The sequence below is a fragment of the Lepidochelys kempii genome, chromosome 3 (assembly GCF_965140265.1).
Source record: "Lepidochelys kempii isolate rLepKem1 chromosome 3, rLepKem1.hap2, whole genome shotgun sequence".
Taxonomy (NCBI): domain Eukaryota; kingdom Metazoa; phylum Chordata; order Testudines; family Cheloniidae; genus Lepidochelys; species Lepidochelys kempii.
The window spans coordinates 108,101,942-108,125,035 of NC_133258.1; the positions used below are offsets into that span (position 1 = coordinate 108,101,942).

The window sequence follows — 23,094 nt, forward strand, 5'->3', positions numbered from 1 at the left end:
CACATTTGTTAACAAACACACAACCAATCCAGAGTTTAATAATCATCTAAAATGTAGGTAATTCAACCTGTCCTGCTGCTGTTTCCATGCTGATAATACTTGATACTTAATCAGATGGACTCATAATTTGTGTCAATATTTATTGTTCAAGGGAACTTCAGGTTGATGTGGAGTCTGTGACCAGACATGGACCATTTTATTAATTGTACCTCAAGGAATTTTGTTATTTCTTCATTTTGTGCAAAAAACAAAGGACCGTTACAAAGTGACCAATATTACTGATGGGAAAGGAGAGCCCAGAAAAACCAGTCTTTTGTCTTGTTTTATTTATCAGTTTAAAAAAAAATCCCCATGTGGGTCTCATTTGGCTCTCAGTTATGCTGCTGTAAACCAAGAGAAACTCCACCGGAGGCAATAGAGTCACACTGGTGTCAGACTCTTTAGGTGAGGAGAATCAGGACCATTGACCTTGGGGAAGGGAAAGAGGAAATAATATTTCATATTTCAGTTAGCTTAGATTAGCTGCTTATTATGAAATCCACTTCCAGGTCACACTAGATGGCCTCTAAGTGGATTCAGTAAGTTATTCCCTTCGATTTTTACCCACCATTGGATGCCAGTTACCTGGAGAGTCCCTTGAGAGACCCCAAAGGACGCGAACAAGCAAAAGAACTTCTACTTAGGCCCTGACCTTGCAAAGACTTCATACACATGCTTGACTTCAATGAGATTTCTTACCATGCATAAGGTTAAGCACGTGTATAACTCTTTACGGGATCAGGGCCGGATTTAGGGCAGGACTATCTTTTTAATATAGTGGGGTCCTGATCCCTGACTGGAATTTGTAGACACTACCACAGTCCAAACAACAATAATATTTCTCTTCAGCTTTTGTGTGAAAACCTAAGTAATGGAACTCCTGCTACGTTCATATATTTTAAGCAAATTTATATTTTAATAGATAAAAATATTCATTTGTATATATGTGTTTAGGAGGATCTTAATCCTACCTGCGTCTTCTGGGATATGAACAAAAACAGTAAGTTTAAAAATTTTGCCAATTATTTTATGTGAGGAATAAAGATGTCTTGGTTTTTAAATCAATCACACACTTGACACCTGGGTAGACAGTGTTTTTGTATTCAGCTAAAATGGATTCTATGTGCCAAAGATGCAGTTATGTAGGTCTTTTCCTTTTCTTTCTTATCAGTACAAAATAGTAAATAGAAACTGGTGAAGCCTGGGATGCAATTGCTTTGCTTGTAACACTTTTTGCTTGTGACAGCCAATAGTAGAAATCTGCAAATAGAATGTTGCACCCAATTCGAATAAGCTTTGTGCCTGGACTGTATATGCATGGGCTTCAACACTGGATACCAAGGCTTCCAAAAGTGTCTGTATCTAAAGACAATCAGCTTTTGACTTTTTTTCCCCACTTGCACAAATAGTAACTAGTCAGGAGCATGGGAAGCCTTTTAATGATCCTTTCTCAAGATTGATCTGGAAAAGATTGCGTATATCTTCATTTTAAAACTATGGGAGCTAGCTAGCTGTGAGCTTGTATCGCTAATCATGAGCCATAAACTCCTCTTGGTTACAAGGCATGAAAGGGAGAAAATTACAATAACAATATGAAAAGAGGCTGAACATCCGCTTCACCAGTGACAATGGCCTGTATGTCAGCAGCTCAGGGCATCCAGAAAACTGGAGTGTGTTCAGAGTTGAACACACAGGCCATTAGCTGACATGCTACCTTACTGAAGAGTGAAAAAAATCTGCTTATGCAATGATAAAAATTAATGGTTTTATACCCTGCTGCTGCCTCTTTCTTCAGCTCCTCCTCCTCTAAAGAGCCAGCTTGGATAGGTTCATGGAACAGGAGTCTGTAAGAATACAAATTTTAGAGTGCTCCAAAACCTCTTGAGCCTCTTGAGTCTATCCCAGGTGACTGCTTAGATGCTCTTCTATCCACTGCAATCTATCTGCTTAATCTACCCTTCTGTAAGAGTACTTCATTGGCAAAAACTCTAGGAAATCCGATACTTCATTCTGCATTGATAAATATTATATTACTGGATTTGATGTATTCAGTGGGGTTTTTCTACTTGAAAGTACACTAGATTTCATGTAGGGGCTCTAGAAGCCTGCCAAAGAAATTGTGGAGAGGTTTTGTGGGTTTTGTTTGCAGTTGTTGTAAGTGTCTGTATTGCTTGTTTTCTGTAGATGGTAATGGTGGTTGGAACCCCACAGGCTGCATTGCACAAGCAGAATCAAGTGAGAATGAGACAGTTTGCTTATGCAATCACCTCACACACTTTGGGGTGCTGATGGTAAGTAGACCTTCATTGTTTGCTGATTATGTGAAACCACAATGTGATGATTTTGTTGGGGGGCAGGAGAGCTCCAGAGGCACGGATGCGAAGCTGCAGTGTTACACAGGAACCTTCCCTAAAATAAAATTGACCCACAGCTAATCCTGAAAAGAACGTAGCACAATGAGTCTTGTTCCTGGCTGAGTCCCAGGGGTGCTATCACAACACAAATAATGGGTAATAATATACTGTGGCCTGCAATATAACTCTGAGCTAGAGTAGTAGTAGTCAGACTTGGGTCCAAAAGAAGGCCATTATCCAGTGGAAGTAAACAAGATTCCACACAGAGACCCTGCCAATGCCGAAGCAGAAAAATAAAAGATTTTTGAAGCATATATGTTATTGATAAGATCCTGAAGACACTAGAGACCCCAAAGCCATAATGCATTAAACACTAGGCAAAGAAAAGCCTTGTGGTCATTACCACCCAAATGCCATCTCATTGCTGCTGAACCTCTGACATCAACAGAGAGGCACTCCAAGAAATACTTAAAATGACAAGCATCATTTGACTTTATGTATCAATTTATTCATCTCCAGTATAAGGTGATCCAAGGGTCGAGTTAGTCAGCTGACATCCTAAGTAACCCTCACTTCTGTAATTTTTCTTAAGGGCCCAAGCCAACAAAAATTATTTGTGGTCTTTGGGGTCATGCGAGACCAGAATGCCTTTGATGAGACTCCAGAAGACAGATTTATACAAAGGAAATTGGGTGGGGGAGAAAAACAATGTGCAACTGCCAGCCAGAAAATAGTCCCTACCTCTGTGGCAGGGGGTTTCTGGGATGGCTCAAGGGAAGGAGAACCTGACATTGAGAATTAATGGCTCTAGCTGCAAAGAGGCTGAGAAGATTGCAGAAGAGGGAGGAATTCACAGACTGTGATGGAAGCCAGTGTTATATAGAGACAGAGAGGGTTAGGATGGAGAGCTGGAAATTGAAAAAGAGAAAGATGTAGGGCTGTGAGGGCAGATAAAGTAAGAGAAAATACTCTAAGATTAGAGAGAGGGTGAGAGAGAGAAATATAACTCTGATATAGAAAGATAGATACAAAAAGAGAGAAAAGAGAGTGAACCCTAGTATTACGAAGAGAGAAAGAGAGAGAGGAAAATATATGTCCTGCAATCAGGTAGAAATGCCACTAAAGAGGAAAACACAAGGCCAAAGAGCACAACAAAATCCCATCCTGCAACTCAACAGACTGCAGATTTGAAGAAATTTATATTTATATTTTTACTGTCAAAAGGTATAAACTACTCGATGTAAAGATTTTTTTCCTACTTGCTGTGTTCAGTAAATGGGCTTGATTCAGCCCTGTGCTGTACTAATCTCAAGTCAGTATATTCCAGGGTGCAATGCCTCTACTGGAAGAAAGTTCATCCATAGGGAACTTGTGGTGGTGCAAAACACTTGCCAATTCTGCTCTTCCAGGGGCCTGCAGCACAGCCTTCCAACTGGATGACGCTGGTTAGAAGAAGATATGACCAGGATAACTGGAGGTTGCACTGTTTCAGCACTCATGTCCCCCTGGCACCTTGAACAATACCCTCTATTACAGCCTCTTTTGCAGAATCCTCAGGGAAGAGCTTCATAGCAAACACAGTTTACCTTCCTGTGGGGATGGTGTTGCCCCCAGATGTGTATATAGCCTTGCACCAGTGGGGTGAATCTAAATGTTTCTAAAAGAAAAAATACAAAAAGGAGGGAAAGCTATGAAATTTATGCAGTCTTTTCGGAAAGTCTGATGGTTTTACAAAATCCCCCATCTTCTCTGGGTTCCCACATCCTTAGCAACCTTACTCAATATTGCACTGTACTGCAGCATTCTCTCTAACATTAACATTCCTTGGCTCCGGAAACATTCTTCCAGGGAGAATGTTTGCTACTCGTGCAGGTACATGTGTTTTGATTTAACCAGTTTAACTAGGATATTTTAAAAAGAAAAGTGATAAATATTTGAAATACCAAGATATAAAATGAGGGGAAACAGGAAAATCTTTTCCTTGCAGATGATTTACAGAACCAGGGAGCCATATATTATAAAATTTGGCTTCCCTGAGCCTCATAATATAGTTGCTTTGTTCACATCTTGCTTGAATTTAAATAGGAAAAATGTCATAAGGCTTTTTGTCCTTTTGCAGTCTAATTATATTCTAGCTTCTCATGCTGACAGGGAAAAATGAGCTTTCTTTAGGATATGTTCAATGAGTCCCTTCTCCTAGTCTGAATGTTTTTGTTGCATTAAGAAGTGAGAAGGAAGTCTTCTGAATTTTGGCTGTGTTCCAATGGAAGATTTTTACATACTTTTTACATGCTTTTTCTATTTTAATAATCCTTCTTGACTTTCCACACAGATATTTAGTGCCTTGCATAATGACAGGTTTCAGAGTAGCAGCCGTGTTAGTCTGTATTCGCAAAAAGAAAAGGAGTACTTGTGGCACCTTAGAGACTAACAAATTTATTTGAGCATAAGCTTTTGTGAGCTACAGCTCACTTCATTGGATGAATTCAGTGGAAAATACAGTGGGGAGATTTATATACAAATTTATATATAAATCTCCCCACTGTATTTTCCACTGAATGCATTCGATGAAGTGAGCTGTAGCTCACAACAGCTTATGCTCAAATAAATTTGTTAGTCTCTAAGGTGCCACAAGTACTCTTTTTCTTTTTACAGATATTTAGTTACTTTCACAGGATGTTCTCTGGATTTAAATAAACACTTTTACAAGTGTCTGACACAGACACACAGGAATTGACAACTGCACGCAAGTCTTGCATTTCCCTTGTGAAGAATGGCATATTTTTAGAGTTTAAAAACCCATTTGATAGGTCCTTTACAAAAATAGCTATCAAACAATAGTCTCCATTAAATGTGAGCATTTGCTAATAGTTGCATCACAGAGATGCTGTAGAGTTTCTTGTACTCAGGCCTGGTCCACACTTGAAAATTAAGTCAGTTTAACTACGTTGGGCAGGGGTTTGAAAAATTCAAACCCCTGAGTGATGCAGTTATGCTAACCTAAGCCCTTGTGGAGACAGCTCTAGGTCAACGGAAGAATAATTCTGTCGACCCAGCTACCGCATCTCATGGTATTACCTATCCCAATGGGAGAATCCCTCCAGTCAGCATAGGTAATGTCCACACTGAAGTGGTACAGCGGTGCAGCTGTGTCTCTGTAGCATGTTAAGTGAAGACAAGCCCTCAGAAAAAGAAATATCATTGCCATTTATTCTCAGACTGTACTGTGTGGCAATTAGAACTGAACAGAAAAGAGAGGTGAAAATTCCCCAGAATGTTCACATTTAATTTTCAATTTTTGTGTTGAAATGTTGGTTAGTAAGTAAAATATTTGTTCCATGGATGCCTACACACATGTAATCTCTTAGGAGATTGTATTAAACACAGCTATTGTTATGAGAATTTCTGTGATTCTGCTATTCTCCAGCATGGTGTCAATTTGACTATAAATACATTTACAATTATATTTCCTGTAGCAAATTCAATTTAAATGCATTCAGTGTAAAAGAGAGGCGCATATGCGCCTCTGAACATAAAAGGGTTGAGAGGATGAGAAAATTACAAATGATTGATTTTTCTACAAAAGGCCATTTGAATTCTGGGTGATGAAGTATAATGAACAGCAGAGACCTATGTGTAGGGCCCTACCAATTTCACGGCCATGAAAAACATGTCACGGACCATGAAATAAGCCCTTCTCCGTGAAATCCGATCTCCCCCTGGCTGCTGGAAGTGTCTTAGCCAGGGGGCTCTTAGCTGCAAGTGCTGGCTGGGCTGGGAACGGACAGGACTTGTCCTTCCCCTGCATGGCCACTCTCACTCTCAGGGGAGATCAGACCCACCTTGGAGAGCCTCCCGCTGCTGCAGGAAGCTCCCTGCCCAGCATTGGAAGTTTCTGCAGCTGGAGACTTGTGGAGGTGGGTCCGATCTCCCCCTGCCCCTCAAAGCACCCCAGCCCAGGTGACCACTAGCTGCAAGTCCCTGGGGAGGGACAGGACTTGACCTTCCCTTGCATGGCAGCTCGGGGCAGGGGGGAGGGGGGAGAGGAGATCAGACCCACTTCCAAGTACCTTTTGGGTTGGGAGCCCCACAGTTATACCATGAAATTTCAGATGTAAACAGCTTAAAAAGTGAAACTGACCAATTTTAAAACCCTCTGGCTATGAAATTGATCAAAATGGACTGTGAATTTGGTAGGACCCTACCTATGTGTGTCTGCTGATCCCAGCTGTAACAGTACTTCCAATAATGGTCCCTATGATATTCCACTGAGGGTTACACATGCACACCATGCACCCAGAGTCAGAAAATTTGAAAAGTAGAATCTGTTGGTCCACGCATGCACCTGGCTCACCTTGTGCTTCCGTCCAAGGCGATAAAGGACAGGGTGGACTGACCGCATCTCCAGTTCCTTCTCACCATCGCTCAGTCCTGATTGGAACTTTCAGTGTCTTTGTCTCTGACAAACTTTCAGATAAGGATAGTTGTACATAGTTTATCAGACTATAGTAATTTTACCACTTTTATTGTAGTTTTTATTAGTCAATACTTTAAATAGACTTTGGGGGATTTTCAACCCCCTACCCTATGTGCAGGTACTGGACGATGCCCAGGAGTCTAGGCTTCAAACGCTGCACCTACTGCCTGCACTCCTTCTTGATCAGCAACAGCCACCAGCATTGCCTCTACTGCCTGGGGGAAGCTCCCATTGCATCCAGGCAGAGTATTTGCCAGTCCTTCCCCAGCCACACCTGAGAAAGCCAGGCTCTTCGCCTCCAGCAGCACATCAGGGAGCTCTCCATGAGACTGTACTCAGACCCATGCCAGGAAACTCCCCCAGTACATCGGCCTGACTCAGCAAGGAATGCGCCTCCCGCTACCATGTCTAAATCCAGTGCTGGAAGTACCACCCCCATGGATCCAATGGCGAGGCCTAGTCAGGAGGTAAGGAAGCACATCCGTGAGCATGGGACTAAGTCTTCCTCCAAATCAAAGATCATGGATGCTGTTTCCACAAGTTGAAGGCATGCAGACAGAGCATAACCTAAGTCCCATAGACATGAGAAAAAGACCCACAAGCAATGGGATCCAGCAGTTCTGAGCACCAATCCATCAATACCACCAGCACAATCAGCCCACAAGATTCTGGGAAAGAGCACATCGCCAGCACTGATACCCAGAAAAGAGAGTGCCTCTTACTTCAGGGAGATCCAGAATTGTGGCCAAACCTCAAGATGTGTTTGCATTGCTGGACCCAGAGTCACCCCCTCCATTGGGTCCCTCCACTTCTAGAGAGATCATATCTCCACTCTGGGATATGCCTCCGGTACGGGATCCCTCATCCTCTGCACAGATATGCTATGCTTTTCCACCAGCTCTGACGGTACTGCCATTGGAACCAGAGTCTGCCTTCTCTTCTCCCAATGAATCAGAACCCAGAGAAGAACCACCCGTGTCATACCATTCCTATGCACCTTCTTGGATACTGTCACATCCATGGCAGCATCTACCACCTCAGAATCATTGGTACCCCATGCCATGGAGACCCCCACAACCTCCCTCAGACCCACCCTATTGGGCATACTGGGGACACTGGGCACAAGTACCTCCCCTCGGAACCTGTCTGATCTATGGGGGAACATTTGTCTGCCTCCCTTTTAAGGGATCTTTCAGGCAGGTGTTTGAATCTGATGGTAGAGAAGGAACCCTTTACTCCATTTCCAGCAATGCCACTGAAACCAGCAAGATTTCCCTCTTCATCTCCGGATGAGGCAGTGACTACAGCATCCCCTTCCTCCCCGGATTACTTTAGACAATTTCAGGACCTGTTGTGGAGAGTCCCAGGGGAAGTCCAGATTCCCCTGGAAGAAATTCAAAACCCCAACACAAGCTGCTAGATATCTTCCACACGTCAGGTCTGGCGAGAATTGCATTACCAATTAACAAAGCTATTCTGGAGCCTGCCAGGACAGTGTGACGCACATCTGCCACATGCACAGCTACCCCTAAAGGGGCCAAAAAGTGCTATTATGTTCCTTCTAAGGGTTCTGAGTTCCTTTTTTCTCATCATCCTCCGAACTTCCTAGTCCAGGCTGCGACCGAATGGGCCAAACAACACCCTTGATCTATGCCAGCTGATAAAGAGGGCAAGCATCTGGACCTTTTGGGAAGCAAGGTATTTTCTTTGTCTAGCCTGCAATTCAGGATTGCAAATTATCAGGCTTTACTAGGCAAATGTGACTTCCTGAATTACAGTAAATTAGAGGAATTTATTGATGGCCTGCCACAACGTGGCTAGGCTTGTTTTTGAGGCGCTTATTGAGGAAGGAAAGCTGGTGGCCAGAATCGGCCCTCCAATTGGCAGTGGATGCAGCAGATACCTCCTCCAGGCCCCTGGCTATGGCCATAGTCATGCATGGGGAGTCTTGGTTCCATTCTTCTGGTTTCCCTAGGGAGGTACAGAACACTGTTGAAGACCTTCCGTTCAATGAATCCCATCTTTTTAACCAGAAGATGGATGAATAGCTGCATCTGCTCAAGGATTCCAGGGCCACCCTTTGATCTCTGGGCATCTATACTCCTGCCCTGAAGCAAAAATTCCACCACCAACCACCTATTTAACACTATAGGTCTCCTCAATTCTACTCTCAGAGACCTTATGAGCCTCCAAGAAAATGTCAAAAGGCACAGAGGTCTTGCCTCCCAGGGCCCCCTTTGCAGGCTTTGACATTAGTTCCAGCCAAGAGGTACTTCTGATACCATCCTGAAAGCTGCCAACCTCTGTGCCTACCATCTCATGACCCTCCGACTCCCTTTGGGGGTCATTTAGCACTATTTCCCCACACTTAAAATGAATAACAATGGACAGATAGGTATTGAACGTCATCCACCATGGTTGTACAATCCTCCAAGACTTCTCTACCACATCAGAGACCACTCTCATGACTCCATTCTCTCCCAAGAGATTAACTCCTTGTTACAACAGGGACCAGTAGAACACATTCTCCCAAAATATCAGGGAATGGGATTCTGCTCTGAAGAAAGGTGGGTGAAGATCAATCCTTGCTCTCTGGCACCTCAATCACTTCATCCATAAGGTCTACTTTTGTGTGGTCACACTGGATCTTGATATGAAGGATGCTTACTTTCACATCAATATTCATCTGACCCACAGTCACTTCCTGAGAAGTGGGTACCCACCATTTCCAGTACAGAGTGCTCCCATTTGGGATAGCCACCACTCCCAGAGTCTTCACCAAAGTTTTTTTTCCATCCTAGCAGCCTATGTCAGACATTATGGTGTCCTCATGTTTCCATATCTCAATGATTGGCTCCTAGCCACAAGGTCCAGACAATAAACCCATGTGCCAACCCATGTTACTCAACCTTCTTTTGTCCCTCAGAGTCAGTGTCAACATAGAGAAATCGATCCTAAACCCCATGCAGTCTCTGGACTATTGTAAGTTTGGTCACAGCATGAGCTTTCTTGCCTGGAAACTGTCCACTGGTAATGGACAGAACTCACAACATAAACAAATCAATATGTTCCAGCCAGGACTTGCCTGTCCCTCCTCGGCTACATGGCTTCATGTACTTACATGACCTCCTTTGCACAACTCCATCTTCACTGCCTCCAGACATGGCTCCAGTCTATTTACTCTCCAAACTGCCACTCCAAAGTGCTATTATCACTCCAATGGTGGACAGACCCACATGTGTGTAGGTTCCCTTTCTTTCTGCCTCCCCAGAGAAGATGATTATCACTGACACATCCCTGGTGGGCTGGGGGACTCACTTCGGTGACCAGATGGCTCAAGGAAAATGGACTTCCAGAAATCCAGGATGCACATAAACATCCTGGAGCTCTGAGCTGTGAGAAGAGCATGCCAATCCTTCCTTCCTTCCCTTCATCTGCTCCCATGTGGTCTCATCACGTCAGACAACACTACCACTGGTTTTTACATCAACAAACAGAGGGACAAGATCATCTGCACTGTATGCAGAAGTGATCAATCTCTGCAACTGATGCATCAATCACCAGATCCTTTGTCTTCATCCTATCTTTATGGGACACAGAATGTATTCACAGGCTTACTCAGCAGACATTTTGTGATTGACCATGAGTGGGAACTTCACGATTCAATAGTACACAACATCTTCACTCCATGGAAGACACTAACCAGGTGAACAGCAAATGCACAACGTACTGTTCCAGAGGAGCCCTCAGTCACCATTCCCAGGATGACACCCTCCTGCTCCTTTGGTCAGACCAACTATGCCTTTCCTCCACTACTGCTCCTACCTTGAGTCCTGCACAAGATTCAGTGAGACAGAGCAATGGTAATTCTGATCACTTCCTGCTGGCCCAGACAAATTCTGGTTCCCCAATATTCTCCGCATGTCATCTGCTCACCAATTCCCATCCCCAATTGTCAAGATCTGCTGACCCATTGCAAAGGAAAGATCAGACCTCCCAATCCACATGCAGTACACCTCAGAGCATGATATTTGGATGGGTATCTGCCTTAGAATGAACATGCTCTTCAGCTGTACAGAACATCCTTTCTAGCAGCAGGAAGGACTGCAACAGATGTTGTTATCAGGGCTAGTGGTGATGTTTTTCATCATGGGGTCAACAAAAAGGTGATTTACCAGAATCAGTGCAGAGGGATCCCCCCCTCATACTGGACTATGTTCTGTCACTAAAGTCATTGGGTTTCGCCTTCAATTCTTTGAAAGTACACCTGGTGGCGATTAGCACATTCCACCCTCTGGTGGAAGGTTTCTCTATCTTCACACACCCACTAACTGCCATCAGAACCTTCTCACCAACCGATAGCTCTTCAATGGGACCTGAATCTTGTTCTCTCTGTGCTAATGAAGACTCCCTTTGAACCTTTAGCGTCATGCTCTATGTCCCTCCTTTCCATAAAAGTTGCCTTCCATGTTGCTACCACTTCCGTGAGAAGAGTTGGCAAAGTCGGTGCTATGATGTCAGACCCACCTTTCACAGCTTTCCATAGAGATGAAGTCTCTCTACAACTACACCCCAAGTTCTTACCAAAGGTGGTTTCTCAATTTCACATCCATGAAGCCATTTACTTACCTGTTTTCTTTCTGAAACCACATGCATCTGCAGCGGAATGTTGACTACATTCCCTCCATGTTCGACAAGCTCTGTACTTCTACCTGCAGAGAATTAAACCAATCAGGAAGTCCCATAGACTATTTATTGCAATAGTAGAGAGACTCAAGGGACAGGCCATCTCCACCCAGAGAATCTCCAAGTGGATTTGCGGGGGTGTATCAAACTCTTATACCCGCTGTCTGGTCTACCTCCCCCTGTAGGGTTACAATCTCACTCCACAAGGGCTCAGGCTTTGACCTCGGTCTCCCTTCAGAATGTGCCACTCATTGACATATGTAGAGTGGCCATGTGGAGTTCTCTACATATCTTTGCTATGCATTATGACTTAGTACAATAATCAGCAGTGGATTCCTCCTTTGGTATGGCAGTCCTTCATGCTACTGTTCCATCCTCATCCTCACACCCTTGTCCACCATAATGAACTGCTTGTTCATTACCCTCAGTGGAATACAATGGGTAGAAAGCTGGCTAGATTGTCGGGCTCAACGGGTAGTGATCAATGGCTCCATGTCTAGTTGGCAGCCGGTGTCAAGTGGAGTGCCCCAGGGGTCGGTCCTGGGGCTGGTTTTGTTCAATATCTTCATAAATGATCTGGAGGATGGTGTAGATTGCACTCTCAGCAAATTTGCGGATGATACTAAACTGGGAGGAGTGGTAGATACGCTGGAGGGGAGGGATAGGATACAGAAGGACCTAGACAAATTGGAGGATTGGGCCAAAAGAAATCTGATGAGCTTCAATAAGGATAAGTGCAAGGTCCTGCACTTAGGACGGAAGAATCCAATGCACCGCTACAGACTAGGGGTCGAATGGCTAGGCAGCCGTTCTGCGGAAAAGGACCTAGGGGTGACAGTGGATGAGAAGCTGGATATGAGTCAGCAGTGTGCCCTTGTTGCCAAGAAGGCCAATGGCATTTTGGGATGTATAAGTAGGGGTATAGCGAGCAGATCGAGAGACGTGATCGTTCCCCTCTATTCGACATTGGTGAGGCCTCATCTGGAGTACTGTGTCCAGTTTTGGGCCCCACACTACAAGAAGGATGTGGATAAATTGGAGAGAGTCCAGCGAAGGGCAACAAAATGATTAGGGGTCTAGAACACATGACTTATGAGGAGAGGCTGAGGGAGCTGGGATTGTTTAGTCTGCAGAAGAGAAGAATGAGGGGGGATTTGATAGCTGCTTTCAACTACCTGAAAGGGGGTTCCAAAGAGGATGGCTCTAGACTGTTCTCAATGGTAGCAGATGACAGAACGAGGAGTAATGGTCTCAAGTTGCAGGGGGGGAGGTTTAGATTGGATATTAGGAAAAACTTTTTCACTAGGAGGGTGGTGAAACACTGGAATGCGTTACCTAGGGAGGTGGTAGAATCTCCTTCCTTAGAGGTTTTTAAGGTCAGGCTTGACAAAGCCCTGGCTGGGATGATTTAACTGGGAATTGGTCCTGCTTCGAGCAGGGGGTTGGACTAGATGACCTTCTGGGGTCCCTTCCAACCCTGATATTCTATGATTCTATGATTCTATGACCATTACTCAAAGAAGAAGAGGCAGTTACATGTAACTTGAGGTTCTTCAAGATGTGTGGTCCTTAGCTGTATTCCACATCCCCCTCTCCTATGGATCTGCTGGATTCATGGTGGAGAAAGAACTAGAAACACAGTTGGTCCACCCCTCTCTTTATCATTTGGATCAGGAGCATTACTTTTCAAATTCTTCAACTCCAGGGACATGGTGCACATGCATAACCCTCCATGGAATACAGTTAGGGACCACACATCTTAGAGAACCTCCACTTACAGGTAAGTAACCTCCTTTTACGGCACAATGTTTTCTACTGATCCCAGTACTTACTTACGGCACAATGTTTTCAAGGGATGTGGGAAGGAAGTCAGATGTATGACAACTACGTACTAAATATCCAGTAAACTCAACCTCTAGAATTGGGATTATATAGATATTGCCTAAGTGTTCTTGAATTTTTGCTTCACTTCACACCAACAAACAGTGTCATGCTCATAAAAAAGGAGTTTGCTGCAACTTACACCTCTTCCTCTTCTCTCATGTAGGACCTCCAGGGAACTGCTTCACAAATAGATCCACAAAATAACAAAGTCCTCACCTTTATCACCTACATTGGTTGTGGGATATCTGCCATATTTTCAGCTGCAACTCTTCTGACATATATTGCTTTTGAGTAAGTATTTGTGCCATCGAAAACAATTCAAAACAAATATTTTGTTTGTAACCACAGGCCAGGATATTTTGTTTGATTGGATCGGGATGCCCATGCGTCTCACAAAAAGTGGCTGAACACCACTGTGCTCCACTGTTAGGTGTGGAATGTTTCTTATAAAGAGGGCCAAGCCCAGATACTCGCTTCCTAGTCTGACCACTTTGTGTGGCTCAGGATGGGCAAAGTAGTGGAATCTTGGTCCCAAATAATCTTCTTGAGGGGCATAATGTGTCCCTTCATATATTTCAAAAATCTACCAACATGTTACTCAGTCTTTTTTTTAAACTTGCTATTTAGACCTCATAGTTCCTAAGTATAACAGGAAAAATCCAGCCCTTTCAGGCTGGAGACTTTCGGTAGAGAGGGGAAGTGAAATGAAGATATGCCATCTACTCAACAATTCTGAAAACATCCCACAGAAATGGCAGGATGGCCCAGGGGTAAGGAGACTGTGCAGTGGCACAGTTCTGGGGAAGATGGGAACGGGAGGTGAAGTGAAGTTGTGTCAGCTTCTAGCCACACAATCACAAGAATAACCCTGACGTAACAGCGCAGGGTGGCTCATAAAAGAGGATATTATGTAGTAGGGCATGCTGTGGAGCTCTTAAAAAGTACCCATGTGTACCACCAATTACTGCATTCTGCACAGTCCCTGTGGTATAATGCTATGGTCCAAAGAGGACATAATTTGCTGGGTAGGTTTCCAGTACATGAACTGTAGTATTCAGTAGTTGGAAGGAAAATTCATTTGATTTTTAAACTCATTAGGATTTTACAAACTACAGAGAATGAGAATCTGTAGTGGACTATGTCCCAAAATAAAAAAGTAATGAACTTTTTTTTTAAAAAAAAGCAGAAATTGGCTCTTGGTTGATACTACATTTTTAAAGCTTTTTCCTTCAATTTGTCTACATTATTCAATGAAACACAAAACACGTTTTAAAATGTAACTTGGGGGGGTTATATTTATATGTAATACATTAGATACTTAGTATAATGACAGTAAGGTCATTTGTTAATGAGCCATTGATCAGGAATAGCTGTGACTTTCTGCCTAAGAAATGCAACAGAGGATTTCAACAAAAGACCATTAAAGTCCATACCAACATGCCTTATTGCTACGTCAGTTTTTTATCAAGAAGAGACCCCTGCTCCTTATTTCCTTTGTAAATTAGTAACCACAGCTGCTATAAATATCTCAGTACATTTTGGCTACTTAACATATGTCTCTGTTTTTGTCTCTCTAGGAAGTTACGAAGAGATTACCCCTCCAAAATCTTAATGAACTTGAGCACAGCCTTGCTCTTTCTCAACCTGGTCTTCCTGCTGGATGGTTGGATAGCATCATTCAACATAGAAGGCCTCTGCATAGCTGTTGCTGCCCTTTTGCACTTTTTCCTTCTGGCCACCTTTACCTGGATGGGACTGGAAGCAGTCCACATGTACATTGCTCTAGTAAAAGTGTTCAACACCTACATACGGCGATACATACTGAAATTTTGCATTGTTGGCTGGGGTATGTGTGAGAAGATGTATTTCTTAGATACTGTATATTTAAATTACGTATTATTATGCATTCCAGCAGTACCAAGAGGCTCCAAGTGAGGTTATAACCCCATTGTGCTAGGCACTCGATAAACATTAGAGCTGAGTTGATAACTGATTTTTTTAGTTCAGTGGCAAAACTGCAAAATTCAAGGGGGGAGGAATTTCACGTTGAACAAAATGTTTAAGCCAAAATGAAATGAAATTTTTCCAGGTTTTTTTATGTTTTGTACTTTTTTGTTTGTTTTAGTAAACTTCACTAAATTGTTAAATGAAAAGTCGAAAGGAATCAAACCAAGATTTACTGAGCCTCTGTCCAGTGCCTCAACCACAAGTATAATGTATTTCTGAAAAATAACTAAGAAGGCTTTTCTTCATTTTTTTTTTTATAGCAGGGCCCTTTGGCTTCTGCCAGACATGCTGCCTGAATGCATCTGTTGTGTTCAAAATAATACAGAGCAACACAAAATCATTAGCCTCATGAACATTGTGGTGATCACAATCCAGTTCCTATTTGGTAGGTTCCATATAGTCTCAGCAGAGAGGACAAGGATTGAATGGTCAGTGAAACTGACCCTTAGGAGTAATTTCTCCAACACAGGGATGAGACACATAAACAGCATAGTATGAGAGACTTACACTGATGCTGCTTGTGCTGTATCTCTGAGGACAGAGGGCTTCAGTATAGCTGTCAGTCCAGCACCTTTCTCAAGCACTACATTCACTTAATATTATATAGAAAAAAGTATATAGAACTTCTGTTTATGTAGGGGTCTAGATAGAGCATATAGAGTTTTGTAAAAATACAAACTGCACAGCTTTACATTGTAGCTGAAGGAATAAAAGAGGGCCAGTTTTTAAAGGGATTGTGCACTTGTAGCTCCCGCTGATTTCAACAGAACTTAGTTAGTTAGTACTCGGCACCTCTAAAAATCAGACTGTTTTAAGTTACATGCCTATATATGGATTTGGGAGCCTAACTTTAAGTAATCAGGGTTGAACATTTTTACTTTACTTTCCCCATGTGTAATAATAATATTTATCCCTTAATTTGTTAATGCTTGTAAAGCACTTTGAGATCCTTAGATGGAGATTTGTGAGAAATCATTTATTTCATGCTGTTCTTCCATGCTGTGGTGTGTCATGGACAGATCTGGAGTTATATGGCTACCTCAAGATACTCTACGCTAACGCAAACATTTTCAGTTCTTTTGATTATCAATAATGCAGCTTTGTCTGGGAGTTTCAGATGCTTTGGGTTTTGAAAACAAAAATACAATAGCTTTCTCTTGTATTACAGGTTTACCAGCTCTAGTGGTCACAATTGTATTAGCAAGCACAAATACAAATGCAAGTCGTGTTTATGGCAAAGATTTATATGGCAGAGGTGCTAAAGAGCAAGGAGGAGATGATTTGTAAGTAATTTTTAAAAATCTGTTACAGTTCTGTGTTTGCATTTTGCAAAGAATTTGGGAGTGGCCAAACTGGCACTCATCAATGGTCTCATAAAGTTTGTAGATAAAGAACAAGAAAAAGGTGTGATCATTATCTTCTAAATTGTTTGCTTCTGAAGCCTTCTAAAAGCTATGAGAAAATCAGAATCAATCCTATATTACCAAAAGCCATGTAAAAAATATCCCTATTCGCTAAAAGTGAATAACTCATAGCTTTGCTGTTTCACAAAAAAAAAAATACTGTGTTTGGTTTTGTCTTAAATTTTTCACTTTTTGATGGAAACGAAAGATTGGTTGGGGGGAAGGGAGGAAGAGGTTGCTTAATAATCATGTTTCCTTTGTAAATGAAACAGCCTTTTCACAATGTAAGCTACCTAGCACTTCTGTCTTCCACATTTTTATGTAGACATTCCAAACAATCTCAGAGAAGCTTATTTTCTCACTGACTATATATATTATCAAGTCTTGCCTGATAAAACAGCACATTGAAAAAAAAAAACCACCATTATATCTTCTCATTAAAACTTCATGTTAAGCATTCCAGTTCTCTCAGGCAGCCATTTGCAGCTAAAAGAATGAGCAACATAGGCGCAACTGATCCCTGGCCCAGTGCCTGTGATCATGATTGTCTAGTGGCTAGCCCCAAAGACCACCCACCGTGCTACTTTCTTAAGATCAAGTAGTAGAGAGCTGAGTTTTTATGCTGGTGGTCCCATTTCAGTACTATCTGAGAGCTGTGAGCATGTGTATGCTGCTAGTTTGTTACACCAATATACAATGTTCTATCTTGATCCTGAAGTCACTTCAGATTATGTGTAGAGCATTGCATGGTGGGACTGTAGTTCCCACAGGCTACATCTATATGGTAAACATGAATTTTATATATAGTAGGTACATCGCTCAGGTACCTGGCAAGATACCAGTGTGTTCCTTAGTTACTCACAGATGCCCCAGAGCTTCACCCTGTGTAAAGAAATAAAATGGTCAAAGTTTGGGTTGTTCCACAGGGGAAATCTTATCAATACAGCAATGGAGACAGATGTAGATTAGTTTTACATGTAACGATTTAAATAACTAAAGAGGAGCATAGTTTTTAGTATCTAAGAATGACTGTTTTTTGTTTTGTTCTTAAAAACAGCTGCTGGATCAAGGATAAGGTTGTCTTTTATGTGACTTGTGCTGGTTACTTTGGAATTATGTTTCTTATGAACATAGCCATGTTCGTGGTGGTGATGGTGCAGATCTGCGGGAGGAATGGGAAAAGAAGCAATCGGACCCTGCGGGAAGAGGTCCTAAGGAATCTTCGTAGCATGGTCAGCCTGACCTTCCTGTTGGGCATGACATGGGGTTTTGCCTTTTTTGCCTGGGGGCCCTTAAATCTCCCTTTCATGTACCTCTTCGCAATATTCAATTCATTGCAAGGTAAGATTAATTCAATTTCAGTAAACAAAGCAAGGATTTAGCTGCTGATGTTATGCAAGGGAGTGCTTCTAGTGGTTTGACCAGGGGACTCGAAACCAGGTTTCTTAGGATCTGTCTTTGGTACTAATTCACTGCGTAAACATGGGACACTTAATTCTTATGCTCAAATAAATTTGTTAGTCTCTAAGGTGCCACAAGTACTCCTTTTCTTAATTCTCTCTGTGTCTCACTTCCAATCTGTAAAACAAGGAGGCCTACCTCACATGGATGTTGTAAGGCTTAATTAATTAATGCTTGCAAAGTTCTTCAAGTCGACCAGCCCTGCTTTTGCTATTGCTCATAGTTGAAAGTAACGCTAGTGATTACAGCATTCTGTTCAGGTCTCTTTCCTTTATTGAAGATCTGGGGGGGTTATATTTCCAGCATAATGTATCCTTCAGTTATGGAAAATGCTGTAAGTTGTAATCAAGTCATTGTACAGGATAAATTATAGAATTATTCCACTGATATTTAAAATAATTTAAATTCAAGCAAATTTGTGCATAAACCACCCAGCATAAGAATCCTCTGCCCCACAAAAAAAAATCAATAAGGATGTCATTAATAGAGAGCATATCATCCCACCAACAAATAAATATGGAGATAAAAACAAATTTTTCCAAAGGTCAGCAAAATATCTTTCCTTCACAGAAAAGCATTTGTTCTGTGCGATTTCATTCTGTCTGCTACAGATGAAACAAATTTACTGCTGTAAGAGATTTACTAAGCTTTCGTGGGAAGAAAATAATATTGGTAAAATGTGAGTCAAAATGTCCAAAAGGTGTTTGAATCTGGTGTTTTAAATATTTTTCCTCCCAAGGAAATATTTGGTGTTTTAAATATTTTTTCTCCCCAGATTCTGATATGATTTACTTCTGATAAGAATAAAGAAGTATTTGCTGTAATGTATCAATGAGTAATACACAGGGTCTAGAGAGATTGGAAGCATAGTGGAAGAACATAAAATGAGATTGAAAAAAAAAAAAGTAAGTTAAGGGTCTGATTCAGCAAGTGCTCTGTGAACAGAATTCACATTGCCTTCAGTAGGGTTTTATGTACAATGGTCCTGCAGGACTGAGCGCTAGTTCAGAACCTCTGAGGAATCTTTTTCAGTGGGAGAGGCATACTTTAAAAGCAGTAATGTCAAAAGAAAAAAGGGGAAGGGAAACCCAAGGAATGAAAGCAGGTAGCAAATTAAACATGAGCTTGTAATGCAGTATGGTGGTGGAAGATGCCAGCATTTTAACTCCGAGACTGTCTGTACAGAGGCATCACATCATGAAGCAGGGAGATGATAATCCTGTATAAAATACCAGCCTGTCTGGAACTAGAATATTACTTATATTTCTGGGCATCTCCACACTAGAAAGAGTGGATAAAGCTGAGGAAATTCAGAAAAGATTAACAAAAATTGTTGAGGCTGGAGACATGCACCTAGGAGTAATGAGGTGAAACTGAGCAATGGAGAATTTAAAATATATATCAGGAAATATTTCCTAAAAGTAAGATGCACTAGATTGTGGGATAGTCTCTCCAGGGAACTGGTGTAAGCCCCATTGTTGGAGTCATCTATAGTGCACAGAACAAGCCATTAAAATACACAGAAAAGCACTTCCTGCAGATGGAGTAGGGGACGTCTATTAACTTGTGGGCTTTAGGGTACCATCAAAGGGATACATTAAGGCAGGGGCAGGCAAACTTTTTGGCCTGAGAGCCACATTGGGTTTCCAAAATTGTATGGAGGGCCGGTTAGGGGAGGCTGTGTCTCCCCAAACAGCCACGTGTGGCCTGGCCCCCGCCTCCTATCCGACCCCACCGCTTCTCGCCCCCTGACAGCCTCCCCCAGGACTCCGACCCCATCCACCACCACCTGCTCCCTGTCCCTTGACCGCCCCTAGAACCCCTGCCCCTGACTGCCCACCACCACCCCATCCAACCCCCACCCTCCTTCCTGACTGTCCCCTGGGACCCCTGCCCCATCCAACCCCCCTGTTCCCTGCCCTCTGACCGCTCCGACCCCTACCCACACCCCCACACCCCAACTCCCCTGCCCTCTATCCAACCACCCCTGCCCCCTTACCGTGCTGTCTGGAGCACTACAGCCGCGCCACCCAGAGCACTGGATCAGGCTGCAACTCTGCAACTGCGCTGCCCTGCCACCCAGAGCATTGTGCCGGCGGCGCAGCATGCTGAGGCTGCAGGGGAGGGGTCGGGGGCTAGCCTCCCAGGCTAGGAGCTCAGGGGCGGGGCAGGAGGGTCCTATGGGCCGGATGTGGCACGTGGGCCATAGTTTGCCCAGCTCTGCATTAAGTTCCCAATGCGCTCAGCAATGCACTTACATCCAAGCTTAACTTGCAGTATGTGAGAAATCCTGTTGATTTCAGTGGGGTTATTCAGGTGCTTGAAGGGAAGCACATACTTTAAGTAATAGAAAGGGGCAAGTAATGTATAAAGTGTTGTATTTGCATTTAGGCTCTGATGCAGTAACAAACTTTATGTACTAGAGGGTTGCGCATTTCATGGATCTTATTTACATACTAGTGATTCCTTGCATCCCTCCATTCCATCCCAAAAGCTCCCTGTGTGCCATCCTCCCATCCCCCTCCATTCCAGGGCCTTCTTGCAACTTCCCTGAGCTGTTCCAGCTGGGGGTTGTGTGCAGCCCTTCTCCCCTTCCTAATACTAGGGTCTCCAATTCCCCACACCCATGACAGGATCTCTGTGTGTGCCCCCATTCCCTCTTCCCCGCATAGCAGGGGTCCCCAATATCCCCCACACATCAGGGTTCTTTGTGCCCCCTATTCCTCCCCCCCTACTAGGGTCCCCCATTGTCCCTTCCCATGCCAGAGGCTGTGTACACACTCCTATTTCTCCCAGCCCCCACTCCTAACACACCCCTAGTTATTTGTCTTTTTCTCACCACGTGATAAGTCATGCAGGGAGTAAACATGTCAAACTCCTTGTGAGGAGGGGCTGAGATGAGATGGGGTATTGTTATGCTGGAAGGAGTTAATGGGTGACATCAGCCAGTTATTTGATCTATAGACGACTGCAAAGGTGACTGCAACTGTGGCTGTGCTAATCAAATTCAGATGCTCTCTGTATTCCTCCCCCCCAGACACACACACACTTATTGCAGAAAATCAGAAAATGGAAAAACAGAGTTCTGCCAGCTGATGCCTAGAACTTTGCTTGTGTGCAGTGTAGCTGCAGCTCTGTGAGTCCCAGGATCTTAGAGAGATAAGGTGGGTGAGGTAATTGTCTCTCTCACCAACAGAAATTGGTCCAGTGAAAGATACCCTCTCCCACCTTGTCTCTAGATCTTTCTTTCATATTTCGGAATTGATCAGATGCAGTATCCAAAAGTTACTGTTTTGCATAAAGAAAGACCATTAGAAGTGCCATCGTTCCATTTGTAAGGCCTTCACAAGCTCAGTAGTTAGGATTTTAATTGGTTTTGTACTTCCTGAATTTTAGTTCTTACCATTTTTTTTTGTCAAGTATCAAATAATTTGCAAGCAACATTTTTCATTATTCAGCCATCACCAGAAGATAACAAAGCAAGCAGGTTTCAGTCCTCACTGAGCTCAGTTTGGGCAATGTTTTAGGGTAGAGACCCAGGTCCATGCCCAATTGTACATGCCAAAGTACACCAGTGCCCAGGTACTGAGATGTTTGCTAGTAATGATTTTTTTAATGATTCAGACAATATTTTCCAAACCCCAAACTGTCTTGTTGTTCCACCCTCTAAATCCCAGTAGACATGAGCACACGGAGTTAAGCATGTTTAGGAAACAGACGAATCTCCAAAGAACACCAGTTAAGCATTTAGGCCCACAATAGATCTCACTTAAATCATTTTACAGATATAATCATTTAGGGATCTGGCATTAGAATTTTGCCCTCAGGTTCAGCCTTGGCTCTGCCTCAGTTAATGAGAATGAAGCAAGCACATGCCAAGCCAGAGAGAGATGGAAGATTCCACAACTAACGCCTACCCGTGAAGGCCAGGCTCATGTTATAATTCCTATTTCTGCTTTCAAAATTAGCACTGGAGTATCTCTGTGGAACTATTACAGTTGTACCATTAACCCAAATGACAAGCTTCTTAGCAACACAGGACTGCATTCTGAAAATTGGTGGCTGTAGATCTGCATGCAAAAAAATGCTGCTTACAGATGTGTGCACCTGCCTGTGTAGGCACATTTACAACAAGTGTATGCACAAACCAGGCAGAAATGGCTCGGTGGGCACCTCCATAGTAATTTACAAATGTATTTTCCCCATTTTCACACTAATAGTCAGTAAATATTTATGCAAATAGTGATGATCTTTCTTGTGCACTTTATTGGTGCAGAGACTTCCAGTCTCCAATATTTAAAAAGTTGGCCCTGTAGATCTGGAATACTAGGTGTTAAACAGGAAAAATCTCCCTCAGCGTAGAATATTTGCTGTACTTGGCTTTGGAGGTCTTTATCTTGCAGTGTTTATGAGCGCCAAATGAATGCTCTTTCAAGTCAATGAAAGTCATGGTTGTGTAAAACCTAGAGGATGGCTAAGCATTCAGTGACTCGAGCATCTTTTACCTTGTACACCTCAGTGACGCAGGTTGATGACGAGGACCAGTTCATAGTGGTATTCAGAATGTTTGCAACATTAAGATTTTATACAAATAAAATTCTGATTTGTCCATTTGCTTGCAGGTTTATTTATATTTGTATTCCACTGTGCTATGAAAGAGAATGTGCAGAAACAATGGAGGAGACATCTCTGCTGTGGCAGATTCCGATTGGCAGACAACTCAGGTGAAAAACAGCATGCCTATTTCATGTCTCCACTTCTGAGATGCAGCAGTAGACTGGAA

General features: G+C 42.9%; 1 protein-coding gene across 2 annotated transcripts in view; it reads left to right on the forward strand.

The window, feature by feature from the left end:
• Positions 1 to 23,094, forward strand: part of ADGRG6 (adhesion G protein-coupled receptor G6) — a 153,874-nt gene that overhangs the window by 117,646 nt on the left and 13,134 nt on the right. For both annotated transcript variants that reach the window (XM_073337489.1, XM_073337490.1), the window contains 7 exons: positions 994 to 1,039; positions 2,224 to 2,330; positions 13,604 to 13,731; positions 15,018 to 15,286; positions 16,616 to 16,730; positions 17,908 to 18,191; positions 22,934 to 23,035. In XM_073337489.1, the coding sequence (XP_073193590.1) occupies positions 994 to 1,039; positions 2,224 to 2,330; positions 13,604 to 13,731; positions 15,018 to 15,286; positions 16,616 to 16,730; positions 17,908 to 18,191; positions 22,934 to 23,035 (1,051 nt within the window). The remainder of the gene's footprint in view (positions 1 to 993; positions 1,040 to 2,223; positions 2,331 to 13,603; positions 13,732 to 15,017; positions 15,287 to 16,615; positions 16,731 to 17,907; positions 18,192 to 22,933; positions 23,036 to 23,094) is intronic.